This window comes from Urocampus carinirostris, chromosome 9 (assembly GCF_059441175.1).
Source record: "Urocampus carinirostris isolate Australia breed hairy pipefish chromosome 9, RoL_Ucar_1.0, whole genome shotgun sequence".
Classification (NCBI taxonomy): Eukaryota; Metazoa; Chordata; class Actinopteri; order Syngnathiformes; family Syngnathidae; genus Urocampus; species Urocampus carinirostris.
In genome coordinates, this window is record NC_142357.1 from 26,761,943 (window position 1) to 26,775,033 (window position 13,091).

Here is a 13,091-nt window from a genome sequence, read left to right on the forward strand (position 1 = left end):
TTGGAGAACAATGTTTTTTATCGAAGTTCGTGGCAACCCCTGGTTTAAATCAACTCGCAGTGGCGTGTTAAGGGTCAAGTGGGTCTCTACGGCATCCTGAATTGAGTGGGCAGTAGAATTTATATTGCCAGGCAATAGACCAAACACACAGTTCCACTGGCAGCACGTTTTGTTCCGTGCCACTCTGCTGTCTACTGTAATTGACGTACGAGTGCCCACTGGCTCAAAATGCCAATGTTATTGCTCACCCGTTTTCAGAACAAGTATAGCCATTGTGATGTCAGCATAAAAAAATAACTAAACCTGGGTGGATTAACATGAAGTAAGATATGGTGTGATGGTACTCTGTGCAACCCTTTGATACTTTATGGGATTAAGTTCCATACAATTAAACATGGTTGGTAGGACCCATTAACCACTAAGGACGTAGGGGTACCATTTCCTATGTTGTGTCTTAGGGAAGTACAGCCTGGTGATCCCATCCCTCTCCAAGCCAACATATACTGTACTGTACATAGGCACAACTTCCAAACTGATTTCACATAAATATCTTTTTCCATATTTATTGGTCAAACATAAGCAGCATTTCACAACAGAAGAAGCCCGGGAGCTGGGGGGAGATTTACTCCTCGTTCTCGTAGTCAGCAAGATTCTTCCTTTTGCTCTGCCGGTGAACGCTGTTGCCCCAAGTAATGGTCAGGTACATGATGGCAAACGCTGAAAATTAACATAGCAGAGATTTCACGTTAATCTTAATGTAATTTTGTCAAAAATTCTGTTCATAATTATGTATAGAAAATGTCTAAAGTCATATTTTACTTCCTTATTATTGCAACATGTTGCTGCTAATCTCATTGCATTTCTGATGTGCATGTAATTTAGGCAAGTCTACAACCACTACCGTGCAAATATTACATATCTATCCTAAAATTCACTTTTTATTCTTGTTTTTATCTTTTATGTCTTTTAATGCATACTTATCCTAGAGCGCCATATCCAATTTTGTTGTAAACGATGACCAATATGTTCTCAATGACAACCAAGACATTTATAAAAATAAATCAAAGTAAAAAAAAAAAAAAGATATAAAAGTCCAAAATATGTGCAATGGGTATTTTTAAACATTAAATACAGCAATAAGTATTACGTTGGTTGAAAAAACACAGAGTAAGGTCATTTCTAACCAAGATGGAAAATAAAAGTATTTGTTCAATTGTTGGTCAAAATCTTATGCTTAAGATAAACCTGTTGTTAAGATAATACACGAGTAACTTTTATTTTGAAGTGAATATCAGTTTTACAATAAACTCTGATTGGCTAGTGTAAGTTATTATTTGCTACGAGCGATAACACATTTTTGTTTCTTCACAGTTAATGAGAAAAGGTGACAGAGTGTAAACAAATTCTAGTTCATTTATGTATATAACATGTCTGGAGGTATTAAAATAATAGTGATTCACGGGAAATAGATAATAAAAAATATATCTGGAATCTCAAAATATGATTAATTTTTGTTTCTAACTACAAAATGGCAGAATATCAAAACAAAAAAACGTACACTTATGGACGCCATTAAAAAAAGAATGGTTTAGTTGTAGTTTACCCTTCTGTGCTGCTTCATTATGTAATCTGGTCAATGGTTTAAAATGTTTTTTGCACACTGGAAACATATTTTGATGGGACATTACAGAGAAGATTCTTAAAATAAATGTACTTCAAATGCAGTAATCCCTAGTTTATCGCGTTTTAAGGGGAACAGAACAATCTGCGATATGTAAAAATCCGATAAGTAGCACTGTGGATAATGGATCAAGGCAAAGCAGTAGCTCTGCAGACAAAGGTGCCCCGTGTAGTCCCTAATTTTAGCAATATGAGATTATGGATAATGCATCACTGTCACATGCGTGCAGTTCAGTTTAGGGGGAAATAGAGTTATGGTAAAATAAGAGCTGCCAAGTCCAACAAAATGCACTCTAGTAGTCCCCATTCGGAGCAAAGGGCAATTGGGTTCAATGCATCCCTGTAACATTTTCAACCCGCGATGCACTGAGACTGCAAAGTACACATTAGTGACTCAGTACAGTATAAATGATGTGTAATACACTCAAACACAAGAATTAAGTATTGAGCTACTTACGAGGAGCAATTTTAAAGAAAGAGGCCGTGAACCGTCTCCACACATTGGGGATTCCTTTGGAGAAATAGTTGGGAAATGCCCTCTGCTCAAACGGGGACAGACTGTATGTGATGATGTGCCTGACCCTGATCAAATTTCCAAATTTGCCGCCCATGTTGAATCAAGGGAGTCGAAGAACTGTCAAGGAGAATGAAATAAATTTAGGATCCAATTTCAATTAAAAAAGACATCAAATACACTTTATTGTAACTAAGAAAGTAATAAGTAGGACTGCATGGTGGAAAATAACAGGTTAATGGTCTGAATTTATACAGCGCTTTTCAAGTCAATGAAGACCTCCCAAAGCGCTTTACAATGTGCTTCACACTTACCCATTTACACACACACTCACACACCAATAGGGTGTTTACAACACATGCAATGAAAGTGTTAAAATGTTCCAAATAACCCTCAACGCACAGAGACAAAAAACATATGTAAGCCATTAAATCAAAGAACACGTTTTTATTTATGAATTAAAAATTGATAATGCTGAACGATTGCGCAACATCATATCAACAAGCTAAGGGTTAGCATTAGCTTCGTTCGCCCGACTGAAGTACAAACGTCAGATCTGGAACGCCAACTAATGGCGTTAGAGGCAGTGCACAAAGTAAACCAAACATCTTTTGATCTAGTCAAAGGTTAAACTTTGATGAACAAACTCGTATATAAAATAAATAACACCGTAAGTGAGATGACATTGAATCGTACCGTGCTTCACGTCTTCTGTTATTTCAACTCTACCCTTGTCTTTCGCTGATTAGTATATGTAGGCCAAGACTGATGTGTAGCGCTCTACCGCCACCTAAGGGCTTGGAGCTCGTATTAAGTCTTACTACATTTAAATGATTTAAATTAAATCAGTAAATTATTCTCTGTTATGAACACTTTGAGATTCATGTTTGTAGGTTTGTTTATCTCAATTTTTGCGCCAATAATATACGTTGCCTTGTACAGTTCAAGGACACAACTCTGGACAGCTTTCAATTGCTGACGGTTCCTGGTAGTGATGGCAAAATGAAGCCCCGTAAATGAAGCAGTGAAGCCCTCAAGGGAAATGCTGCAAACACACGTCGAGGCTTCAAGATGATAATTACCTCGAATACGCCATCACATAGACAGAAATATGTATAACATGCTTGTGTAAAATACGCTATGAATACAAAAAACTGAAGAGTGTATTAAGAGTGCATCCTAAATTGTTCTGTGTTACTCTCTGCAAGTAAAAGAGGGGATAAAATAGAGTCCTTATTCATTTTTATTTGAAATGAATATTTTTTCTAAATGTTTTGGAACCAGGCATTTTTTTATTGCCTAAGGGGTACAACAGGGAGGAGCATCTAAAAGTTATCAGAAAAAAATGAAAAGTGCTACTGTAGCAGTGTTACCAACAGACTGGTCCGGTTGAATGCAGTCTCAAGAATGACGTTCATGAGTATGTTGGAATGGAATGCAACCATACGGTCTTCTGAAATTTAAACATGTTACCTAGTGTTCTCTTTTATTGATGTTTAATATGTTTGTGTACTGTTACCCAATGCTAAATCTATTCCACCCTGGTCATCCTGTAAGGGGGATTACCAATTGGGAGCCCCACCTTTTCAAGGGTTCTTTTTTTTTAATCACGCCGAGGTTTTGAGTTTTTCCTTGCTCGCATGTTGGTTTAAGATCAGACGATGGTGTAATTGTAACCTGTGAGGTCCTTGAGACATTTTTGTGATTAAGGGCACGCCTGGCACCAACTGCGTGGGGAATTTGGTGTCAATGGTTTTGGCTGCAGCAGCACAGTGGTCAGCGAGTCTGTTCTGTTGACTTTGAATTTGTTGATTATAAAAAAAGACAATATAGCATTGTGTCTTGTTTTAATAGTGTTCACTGTGTTACTGATTAAAGGTTAATTTAGCTTTATTTTCCCCCGTTTAAGTTATTCATAATATAAATATTGTAATATATGAATCAAACAACAAATCTACCTGAAATGCTGTTTGGGTGCCGTAAACTGCTCTTTTTAGTGAGCAGAGACGAAAAAGTCTGTTCTCTAAAAAGTCAGAATTCCCATCCTTTCAACAGACCATTCACTTCAGAGGATAAAGGTAAATTCCGGTCAAAGGCATGTTTTGTATTTAAAGCGAATGTGTGAAGTTGCAGTGTCCTCAGAGCACTCACAGAAGGTCTGCTAGTGCAGTTTTGGAGGCTATCTTGTACAGTATAATACAGAAAACAATGTCCGTGCTTATTATGTAAAGTTTGGTCGGGCGTCGGATGTGACACAATAGAATTTGCTCCAAACAAAAACTTTTTTAGATACGTTCAAGAGGAAGTAAAATTAAGTAAAGGGGGAGTGAGGCCTTAAGTAACGTGTAGTTCTCTTTGAAAAAAGGCAAATGCTTAAAATATAAACCCCACATAACCAAAACTTGCATAGATTTTCGTAACAAAGCGTTTGCCTAGATTGACACAAAAAAACAAATGTATACATGCTGTTATTTATTTTCCAACTCTTCAGACAATGTCCACATTTTCCTCAATTTGACTTTCCAGAAGCTGAACAGACACGTGCAGTGAATTCACATCATTTGCATAAATAGACATTGCAGGCATGTAGTCACATTTAACCGGTACAGGGTCATTTAGTATGCGGTCACTTAGTGACCAGAAGTAATAAATATACTATACACACAGACAGTTTGGATTCTGGACATGGTAAAGACAGTCACCTGCAATTGGGACGAAGGTCAGTAATTCAGGAATAAAAATATGTAAAAAGTCAATCGAGATTTGTGAATGATTTTTAGCGCTTTTATGGGGAAAGGGTGTCCGGCGAGGGCAAATGAATACTTACTGTGAATTAAACAAAACAGCCATACAAAATAAGTTAACGGAAATTAAGGTTAAAAAAAACAAAAAAATACACTGAACTCCGTCTCAAGCGTTTCCTATCGTGACCCAATGGCACGAGTACAGCACAGGATGTGTTTGCATCCCTAAATATAAAGAAAAATAAACAGAAACATCACTTTAACTTTTTTTCCAATGTTAAAATACATTGTTAAGTAAACACACCTGCTCCAGAATTATTAACTTCCATACACAGCGATTTTAACTGATGAAATCACAGCGCCTGTTCAGAACATCTCGCATTTGATTCGGGGGACGCAATTTGAAAAAGGGTGGGCGGGTCTAGCGGCAGGTGCACCGAGTGGCCACCATTTTTTCAAACTCCTTGTAAACGTACGAGCCGTCCTCCTCGAAGATCATGACGCTCAGCGGGCTGTAGTGCGAAGGAATACACGAGGGCCGCGGCACTGAGGAGTCCAGCTTTTCGTAGATGATATTCTGCACCATAGTGTGCACGGGCGACCCATAGATGAAGCCGACGGTCCGCGGGCAGATGCCCCGGCAGTACCTGGGGTTATACTTTGGTGGAAAAACGATCCAGTGGTCCAGCTTGAGCTGGCTGAAGCGCACACGGAAATCGTACAGGGCGCAGTAGCTGGTGGGAAATTCAGAGCTGGGGAGAAGCTCCGGCAAATGGATGTCGAGGTTTTTATCGCCACGTTTGCTCTTGGTGGATACCCGCCTCCGACCTCTCTTGGCACGGTGGGCTTTGTGAATCTCCTTGACCCCGGGCCGCACCGGTCGTGGCTCCTTACTACTGTCGAGGAGGTATAGTAGCAAAGGGGGTGACCCGGCAGCAAAAGACAGGGGACCCCGGTGCTCTATGCTCCCTGGGCAGATCACGCTGACATGCAAGTGGATGGTCTTCTTTGGGAAGGGAGACGGTGGCAATATCAATGGCGTTATATCCACTTCCACCCATTGGCTGCCAGCCGTGAAGTTCACGGCTTGGCGGATGCCGGGACACAGCGGGCATTTGTTGAAGTGCTCACGTTCTTTGACGCTGAAAAAGCTCAAAGAGGAGACGCAGGTTTGACTGTAAAGCAGCGTGGCCTTTGTCACCTCCTCTTTTTCTCGTATTTGATCCAGATTGTAGGACAGCCCGAGTGTGAAACTCTCTGTGGGAGAGAATACAACAGTGAGGAAATGTGTTTCTTTTTTAAGTAATTGTTATATTTGTATTCTTACTCTTAAATTATGTAAAACTTGCACTCCTTAATTTCGCCTGTGACTAGCATACTTACACGCCAGGATTTTTTTACATTAAATTAACAAACAAACCTTTCTAAAGTGACCTATTTTTAAGTAAGTCAGGGGGGCATGATCTTAAACACCACCCAGTGTGTATTTATGGTGACTACTCCCCTTCATAGCCAAGTTTAGCCTGTATATGAACACGGGAGGAACAGCAGTCTGGAGTTCAATACAAAGGACAAAAAAGTATGTTAAAAATAATGACTCAAAGGAGCATAAGGAGCCAAATATCAGACTCATTTTAATGGTTTTGGATTGCTCCATAGCAGAGTATCACTGACAGCAGAAGCCAAATCAGTCCCACAAAGCTAAGGCTCTTCTAAACTCCTATCGAATGCAGCTTTATTTTTTTACCCATTTGAAATTTTTAGTGTGCACATTAAAATCTACTGCCTTTTAATGTCAAAAGTTTGGCATGTATGGTTCTCAACTGGTCTGACTTCAGGGTCATCATCCCGCCCTTATTAAAAGCTCAGATCAAAAGCATGCAATTTTCCACTCTTCAGATGTATGGAATGAAAATAACGTGCCATATAACGTAGAAATATACAGTGGGACCTCGCTACTTCGCGGTTCGACGTTCGCGGATTCAGAGCTTCGCGGTCTGTAATGGTTAAAAAAAAAATTTTTTTTGAAGGTGCGTCGCACTTTGCAGATTTTCACTTTTGGCGGGAATATCCCTCGGCCGACGACCGTAGTCTTTAGAATGGAGGCACTTCACACACTGGTCCGGACCCGTTCTCGTTTCCCGGTGTTGTGCCCAAATCCGACTCCTGTACAGTCGGCCAACTGGGCGGAGATGTTTAGTAAGTTGTACGCCCGACCTAAAAGATGCACAACCGGGCGTCCGGGCAGACGTTATTTTGGACACTGTTAAAATGCTATATTTTTTGGGATGCTTGAGCATCCCCAAAACGGGCTTGCTACGCCCATGGTTGAACTAAACTTGTACATCTTTTTCAGCCCACCTCAACATTTGTTTTACATATCATCGTTGTTTTCTGCTCACCTTGATCGCTTTTGGAAAGACATTGCTCCTGCGGTTTGATGAGCCTGACGACATCGTAGTGCGCGCTCCCATCCGAGCTCCTTTGCGCGCTGTCTGGCGTTCTCCTGAACGCCGTGTCCGTCAAATACTTGATGTATTTGTGCTCAGGTTTAATCTTCTTTGCAGAAGTTGGCTTCCACCTGGAGCCTTCATGCTCGGAAAGAGCTTTGAGCAGCGGGGAGAAAATGGTTCCGTAGGCGAACTGGCTTAACTGGCTCAAGGAGGAGCATCGGACCTGCGGCGGGCGGCTGCTACACACCAGCAGTGAGATCAGTACAGTGCGAAAACAACCGAGGGCGACTGAAGTCGACATTTGTTTTGAATTCGTTTGAAATAAACGTGAGGGGAAAACTGGTCCGAAAATCGAAGCGAAATGGCCGCGCCGGAGCGTCCGACTGAGCGCACGTGGCGCTGCTGATCAACGTGGTCAGGTGTTGCCAATCAAGACTATGACGTCATCAGGTAAGGTCCGAGATCATGACGCTTCTTCTTCTTTTTTGGGTTTAACCATGCCGCTTGTTTCAGCAGCTATTTTCCAATTATTGTCAGGTTACACTTTCTTCCTATTTTAAACGTTTTCTATCATTTCTAATAGTGTGTACGGTATATATTTTTTGCAGGATTTTTTTTTAAAACATACTGCTTCTTAATAAGAAGTTTTCACAAGTGGGGGAAGAACAAATAAAAATGCTAAAAGAATTGCTTGTGTTGCTTATTTGGCATATGAAAACTTTTAACAAAAATTATCTTGGTTTTATTCTACGGAGTTTGTCTTGCTCTGAGTAAATAGGTGCCGTGTTGTGTTTGTAAGGTTTATTATTGCTTAATAACTGTCATGATTACAAATTTGAATCACCTGTGCCCGCTCATTTGGCGCCAACCGCCGCGGGTTCTGATTGGCTCCCTGTCACTATTTGAACCCATTCCTTTCTGTCCCCGGTTGTCAGTCTGTCTGCGAACCTCAGTGTATACTAGGCAAGCCTCTTTTCAGCCCTGACCTGTGCCGTTTTTGCTCCCGTCTGTCTCTGGCCACGACCTGTTTTGATCCTGACCACGTCTGCTCTCCCGTTCTGGCTTAAGACTTGTTACTGACCCCGAACACGCCTTTCTCTCCCAATTCCGGCTACTGACCAGTTTTTCCGTCCCTGACACAGCCATCGCTCGCTACAGAAGATCCACTTCCGTGTTCCGATCACAATCTGAGTACAAGAGCAACTTGCTTCCCGCGTCCAGTGAGAATCGGATAGTGGGCGCTGCCCTTCCTCTTTCTTTCAATAAAATTGTGAGAAAACATTATGCGGTTGGGTCTACCCTGTGTGCTGGTCGCGACAATAACAGTGTTGGGTGCATTACTGAAAAAAGTAGTAATTTACTAGCTACTTTATCTAAAAAGGCAGTTGCATCACCCCCCACATAACTGACAACCAAAAGCAGTGCATTACTCCAAAAGTAACTATCTAGTTACAAATTACCGTACTCGCATAGAAGCCAACCCTAAATGATTTAATAATTACACATAAAATAAATAGAATATGTGTACATTGTACACAAACTTATGGAAGCAGTGAATCCTTCATATTTGTTGGCTTGTGCGATCTTGAGAGCCTGCAAACAAAAACTTAGCTGAGACACTCAATATCCAGTTTGTCATTTGTCTTCGAACCACTCAATGACGCATTGCAAAAATAATATTACACATAAACGTACCAATATCCAGCACACTTTTACTGTAAATTCCGTGCTCACGTTTGCCCCATTGATTTACCGTTGGTTTGTTGTTCCTATTTAAGCCACGCCCCCTACGCCATGCGGTGCCTAATATCCGCTACTGGTGACACACAGCCATCTTTGCGTGCATAAACTGACCAATTGATTTCTGAATTATATAGTTGTAAATCCACCCTGGATGCAATTATATACAGGAGGGAGAATATTTCCATGAGGAAAAAAATCAGCGTTCTAATACTCTGTGCTTGAGATGGCCCAGCAAAAACTGTATTCAGTTGTACTTTGTAGGTACATATAACCATGCCAACATATGTTTTGATATTCTTTGCAGATAAAAGGTTGTATGTGACATTCTAAAACAGGCATGTTCAACTGTTCTCAGGCGGGCGGGATCAGTCACAAATGTCAACACCAAATATTTCTCTTGGTTGCTCAGTACTGTAATTTATCATCCAGGCTACATTTGTAGCCGAACCTAAAAATGATCATATCAGATGATAAGGGATCTTTTCTAAGCAAAACAGATTTATTAACAAACAAGGGAAAATATTTTTATGTTTGGCATTGAATGTGATAACAATTTATTGATTTTACATTTGATATAATGCAGCATTACATCCGAACAAACTCCCCACAAATATCACGAATTCAAGTGCAGGCTATGAATAAAAATATGTTTGCCTCAGTTGTCATATTGCTCTGAAAGAAAAATTAAAAAACCCGTAATGGGTAGTAAACCAGATCAAAGTACAAAGCTGGGCGTATTGAAGCTGAGAAAATAGTGTACAATATTGTCTTTAACATGAAATCAGATTAGACGTCAGCTATTTTACACCTTTACTGACCTCTAGCGGCGGGAAGGATAATTAAATTTGTATTATTTAAAAAGAATCATTAATTTTGATAGAAAAGAGCTAGAGACTTGCTTTATTTTTACATACTCAGTAATTTATGGTGGACAAGATTAAATCATCCACATGTTTGGCATGACCGTTTTAAATGAAGCAGGAGTGTTCAGTAACAAGCAGACACTGTATTTGTGATGTGATTTTAATAATTACCATAACAACAATAGAGTTACAAAATGTTATTAATAAAACGTTATAGTACTCGTTACTGAGATCAGTAATTGCGTTCCCGGAACGGATTACTTTGTATCGTGTTAGTCCCAACCCTGCTGATTAGCGCGAGTATTTCTAAAATAACAAGTTAATGCATTGAATTATCTTTATTGTCATTGATATCGACGTTGTGAAACTTTGTATGCAACGAGATTAGACACGGCACTCCGTGGTAAAACATGTAAAAGAACAATTTGAAGAGAAAAAGGATAAACGACTATCAGGATGAATAGGCAAAAAAATAAATAAAAACGTAGTGCTTATTAAACTAGCCAAAGTTTGGAAAAAAAAATGTCACGAGGCGTGGTGGCGTGAAAGGTGACCGGACCAGAACGAAGGCAGGAGGCATGAAGGGAGAACTCAAATGCGTTGACGATCCATAAGTTTTATTTAATAAAAATAAAAGTCGCCCAATACTCCGAGGCAAAACAGATCAATACAGAGTTCCTCCGGCACGAACTCAACAGGACAAGGCATAACAGACTAAAACATGACAAGGCATAACAGACTAAAACAGGACAAGCATAACAGACCGGGATTGAATATAAGAGTAATGAACCAGCACCCGCCAAACCCAAAATCCAGCCTTAAATTGCAGAACAGCAATCAGCTGATCTGCTTCAGCTTGAGTTCGGGGGCGTGGCATACTGGTCGTCATGGCGACCGTGACAAAAAATGCAATAAAAGAGAACAGTGCTTCGTACAAGAATGCAATGAAAAGAATATCATGTTATTACTATGTAGTTACTATGTTACAATGAAGGTATTACAATGTTGTGGTCATAAGAAGTAGGTTTAAAATAGGCTAAAACAGGTTAGAAATTAATTTTCCAAGAAAATCACAATGACTCATCACTGGTGAGCTTTTTGCACAAACAAGGACTCCGACCTCCAACGTTTTTGGGCTACTCTGGTTTGTTGAGGGGGCTACCTGGTGCCAGTGTGTACCACATGGGTGACCCCTGGTAAAGAGTGCATCCAATTTGTGGATAGCATGCATAGCACATGATATCTCACTTGTTGCTGTTCTGCTTCTTATGAGGATGGAACAGTTTACCAATGGTGTTGAGTCCTTTTGGCTGCACCCCATCCGCCACATCCTCCTTGTCCCAGCATTCGGAAATCCGCTCGCCCCCCACGAGGACCTTAACCTCCTCCGACACGCCCGGCCCCAAATAGTGCCGGGCCTTCTTGCCATTGTGGTCCCTCAGGTCAACCAGGGCCCCGTACCGCTTCACCAGCAAAAGCATAACTTGGGTTTGGCCGTGCATGGCGGCGATGTGCAGGGGGGTGTACCCCCCATGAGCTTTGCAGTCCACGTTAACGTGTGCACGCATCAGTCTGCGGATCATCTCGCCGTTGCCGTCCTTGGCGGCCCAGTGCAGCGCCGTGAAGCCTGATATGAAATCCTTTTTTTGGGCTAGGCGGGGGTCTCGCAGGAGCATGGCGTGGACATGCCCCCACCGTCCAGAACCGCACTTGACCAGCCACTCGTGGGTTGGAAGGTCCAGGGGCACCGAGCATTCATCTGGACGCACGTTTCTCCAATTGGGAGGCGCCTCATTGGAAACTGAGTGATGATCTTCAGGAGAGAAGGTGACTGCTACGACGGCAAAAACAGCATTTGCTGATCTTCCACTCTGATTTCTGCAGACGTTTAACACTTTGAGAGTCGTTTCTGACGAACTTGAGTGCAACGGGATGTTTTTGTTCTTCACTTTGGAGGAGCCGTTTCGCAAAGTGGAACAGGACAAAGGTTTGTGCACGGGGGGCACGTCTTTTGCAAAGTCTCGGTACCTTTTTTTCACCGCCACGAACTTGACCCCATCGATCTGTCGAACCACGGCCACGCTGTTGACCAACTTTTTGAAAAGCTCTCTATTTTGTTGCTTTTCGGCGGGCGGGCCCCCGTGAATGATAGCGCCGAAGTGGCCCACTAGTTCGGAGTTCCTCACTTTGCCGCCTCGCTCCAGTAAAAAAGACAACACGGACTCTTGGGTCAAAGCCATCACGGTAGAGTCCGATTGGGTGCGAGTTAAACGGGGGAAAATGGCGGTGGAAGCGACTATTTATCCATTGATCTTCTCCTGTTTGGTGCGTTCATCCAACCTGCAGCTTCCGGTGCCCCCCTTATTCTCCAGTGCTCTCTCTCTCTCTCTCGCTCTCTCTCGCACTCGCGTATTCTCTCCAATTTTAAAATCTGACATACTTTTAATTCAATCTGTTATTTAAAAATTCTCTGCATTCTCACGCAGATCCTGACGTAATACAATGACGTCACCGAATCATATTTACTGTTTGATTCTTTTTGTTGAAAAGAAAAGTGTAGTTTTGGCTTGGGACGGAGATGTGCCCCCTTCAATATTGAAAAAGCGTTTTTTTTTTCGGACAAATATTATGGGATCACTTAAAAACAGGCGCTATGTCTCCACCAATATCGGGCAATCACTGATTTGTTCCCAACAAGGAGGAAAAATAAAATTAAAAAACCTATCAATAATCGTTTTACAATCAAATCTAACATCCCAAAATTATACTTTAATTGTGAGCCTCCGAAAAGACCCCCAGCTAAGGCACATTTTTATACCAATAATCAGGGCTGGGTAGGGTTACTTTAACTGGATTACTTTCAATTACTTTTGGATTAATCCAATACCAAATATGCTAATAAAAGACAAAATAAACTAAATACGAATAAAATTACTAAATTTTGTGCAGGCTTGGGGAGTAACGGAACACATGGAACGGCAAAAATGATGTTGCAAGCTGTTTGGATTTATTTTAATTCTGTTTCTGTCACATTTTATGTTAGTTTTGCCGTAGATAAAAAAGATCAAAGCCAGGAGAGAAAGCTTATCACGTG

General features: G+C 41.2%; 3 protein-coding genes across 3 annotated transcripts; all 3 read right to left on the reverse strand.

Annotated features, from left to right (window-relative positions):
* Window positions 1–536: 536 nt before the first annotated feature.
* Window positions 537–2,989, reverse strand: uqcrq (ubiquinol-cytochrome c reductase, complex III subunit VII). The gene is made up of 3 exons (XM_088344091.1): window positions 2,891–2,989; window positions 2,138–2,314; window positions 537–717 (listed from the first exon to the last, which is right to left on the reverse strand). The coding sequence occupies exons 2-3, from the start codon at window positions 2,289–2,291 to the stop codon at window positions 623–625; spliced, it is 249 nt and encodes an 82-aa protein (XP_088200217.1). The 5' UTR covers window positions 2,292–2,314; window positions 2,891–2,989; the 3' UTR covers window positions 537–622.
* Window positions 2,990–4,653: 1,664 nt separating this feature from the next.
* gdf9 (growth differentiation factor 9) lies at window positions 4,654–7,842 on the reverse strand. The gene is made up of 2 exons (XM_088343381.1): window positions 7,341–7,842; window positions 4,654–6,195 (listed from the first exon to the last, which is right to left on the reverse strand). Exons 1-2 carry the CDS (start codon window positions 7,690–7,692, stop codon window positions 5,360–5,362), a joined length of 1,188 nt encoding a protein of 395 aa, XP_088199507.1. The 5' UTR covers window positions 7,693–7,842; the 3' UTR covers window positions 4,654–5,359.
* A 2,755-nt stretch (window positions 7,843–10,597) lies between these two features.
* On the reverse strand, window positions 10,598–12,344 carry sowahab (sosondowah ankyrin repeat domain family member Ab). The gene has a single exon (XM_088344092.1). It carries the CDS (start codon window positions 12,235–12,237, stop codon window positions 11,242–11,244), a length of 996 nt encoding a protein of 331 aa, XP_088200218.1. The 5' UTR covers window positions 12,238–12,344; the 3' UTR covers window positions 10,598–11,241.
* Between the last annotated feature and the right edge of the window lie 747 nt (window positions 12,345–13,091).

Coding starts and splice junctions, on each gene's coding strand:
- sowahab (XM_088344092.1), bottom strand. CDS start 12,237: ATGGCTTTGACCCAAGAGTCCGTGTTGTCTTTTTTACTGGAGCGAGGC.
- uqcrq (XM_088344091.1), bottom strand. CDS start 2,291: ATGGGCGGCAAATTTGGAAATTTGATCAGGGTCAGGCACATCATCACA. Junction 718..2,137: donor TTTCTTTAAAATTGCTCCTC/GTAAGTAGCTCA, acceptor GTTAATTTTCAG/CGTTTGCCATCATGTACCTG.
- gdf9 (XM_088343381.1), bottom strand. CDS start 7,692: ATGTCGACTTCAGTCGCCCTCGGTTGTTTTCGCACTGTACTGATCTCA. Junction 6,196..7,340: donor TCTTTCCAAAAGCGATCAAG/GTGAGCAGAAAA, acceptor TCTCTCCCACAG/AGAGTTTCACACTCGGGCTG.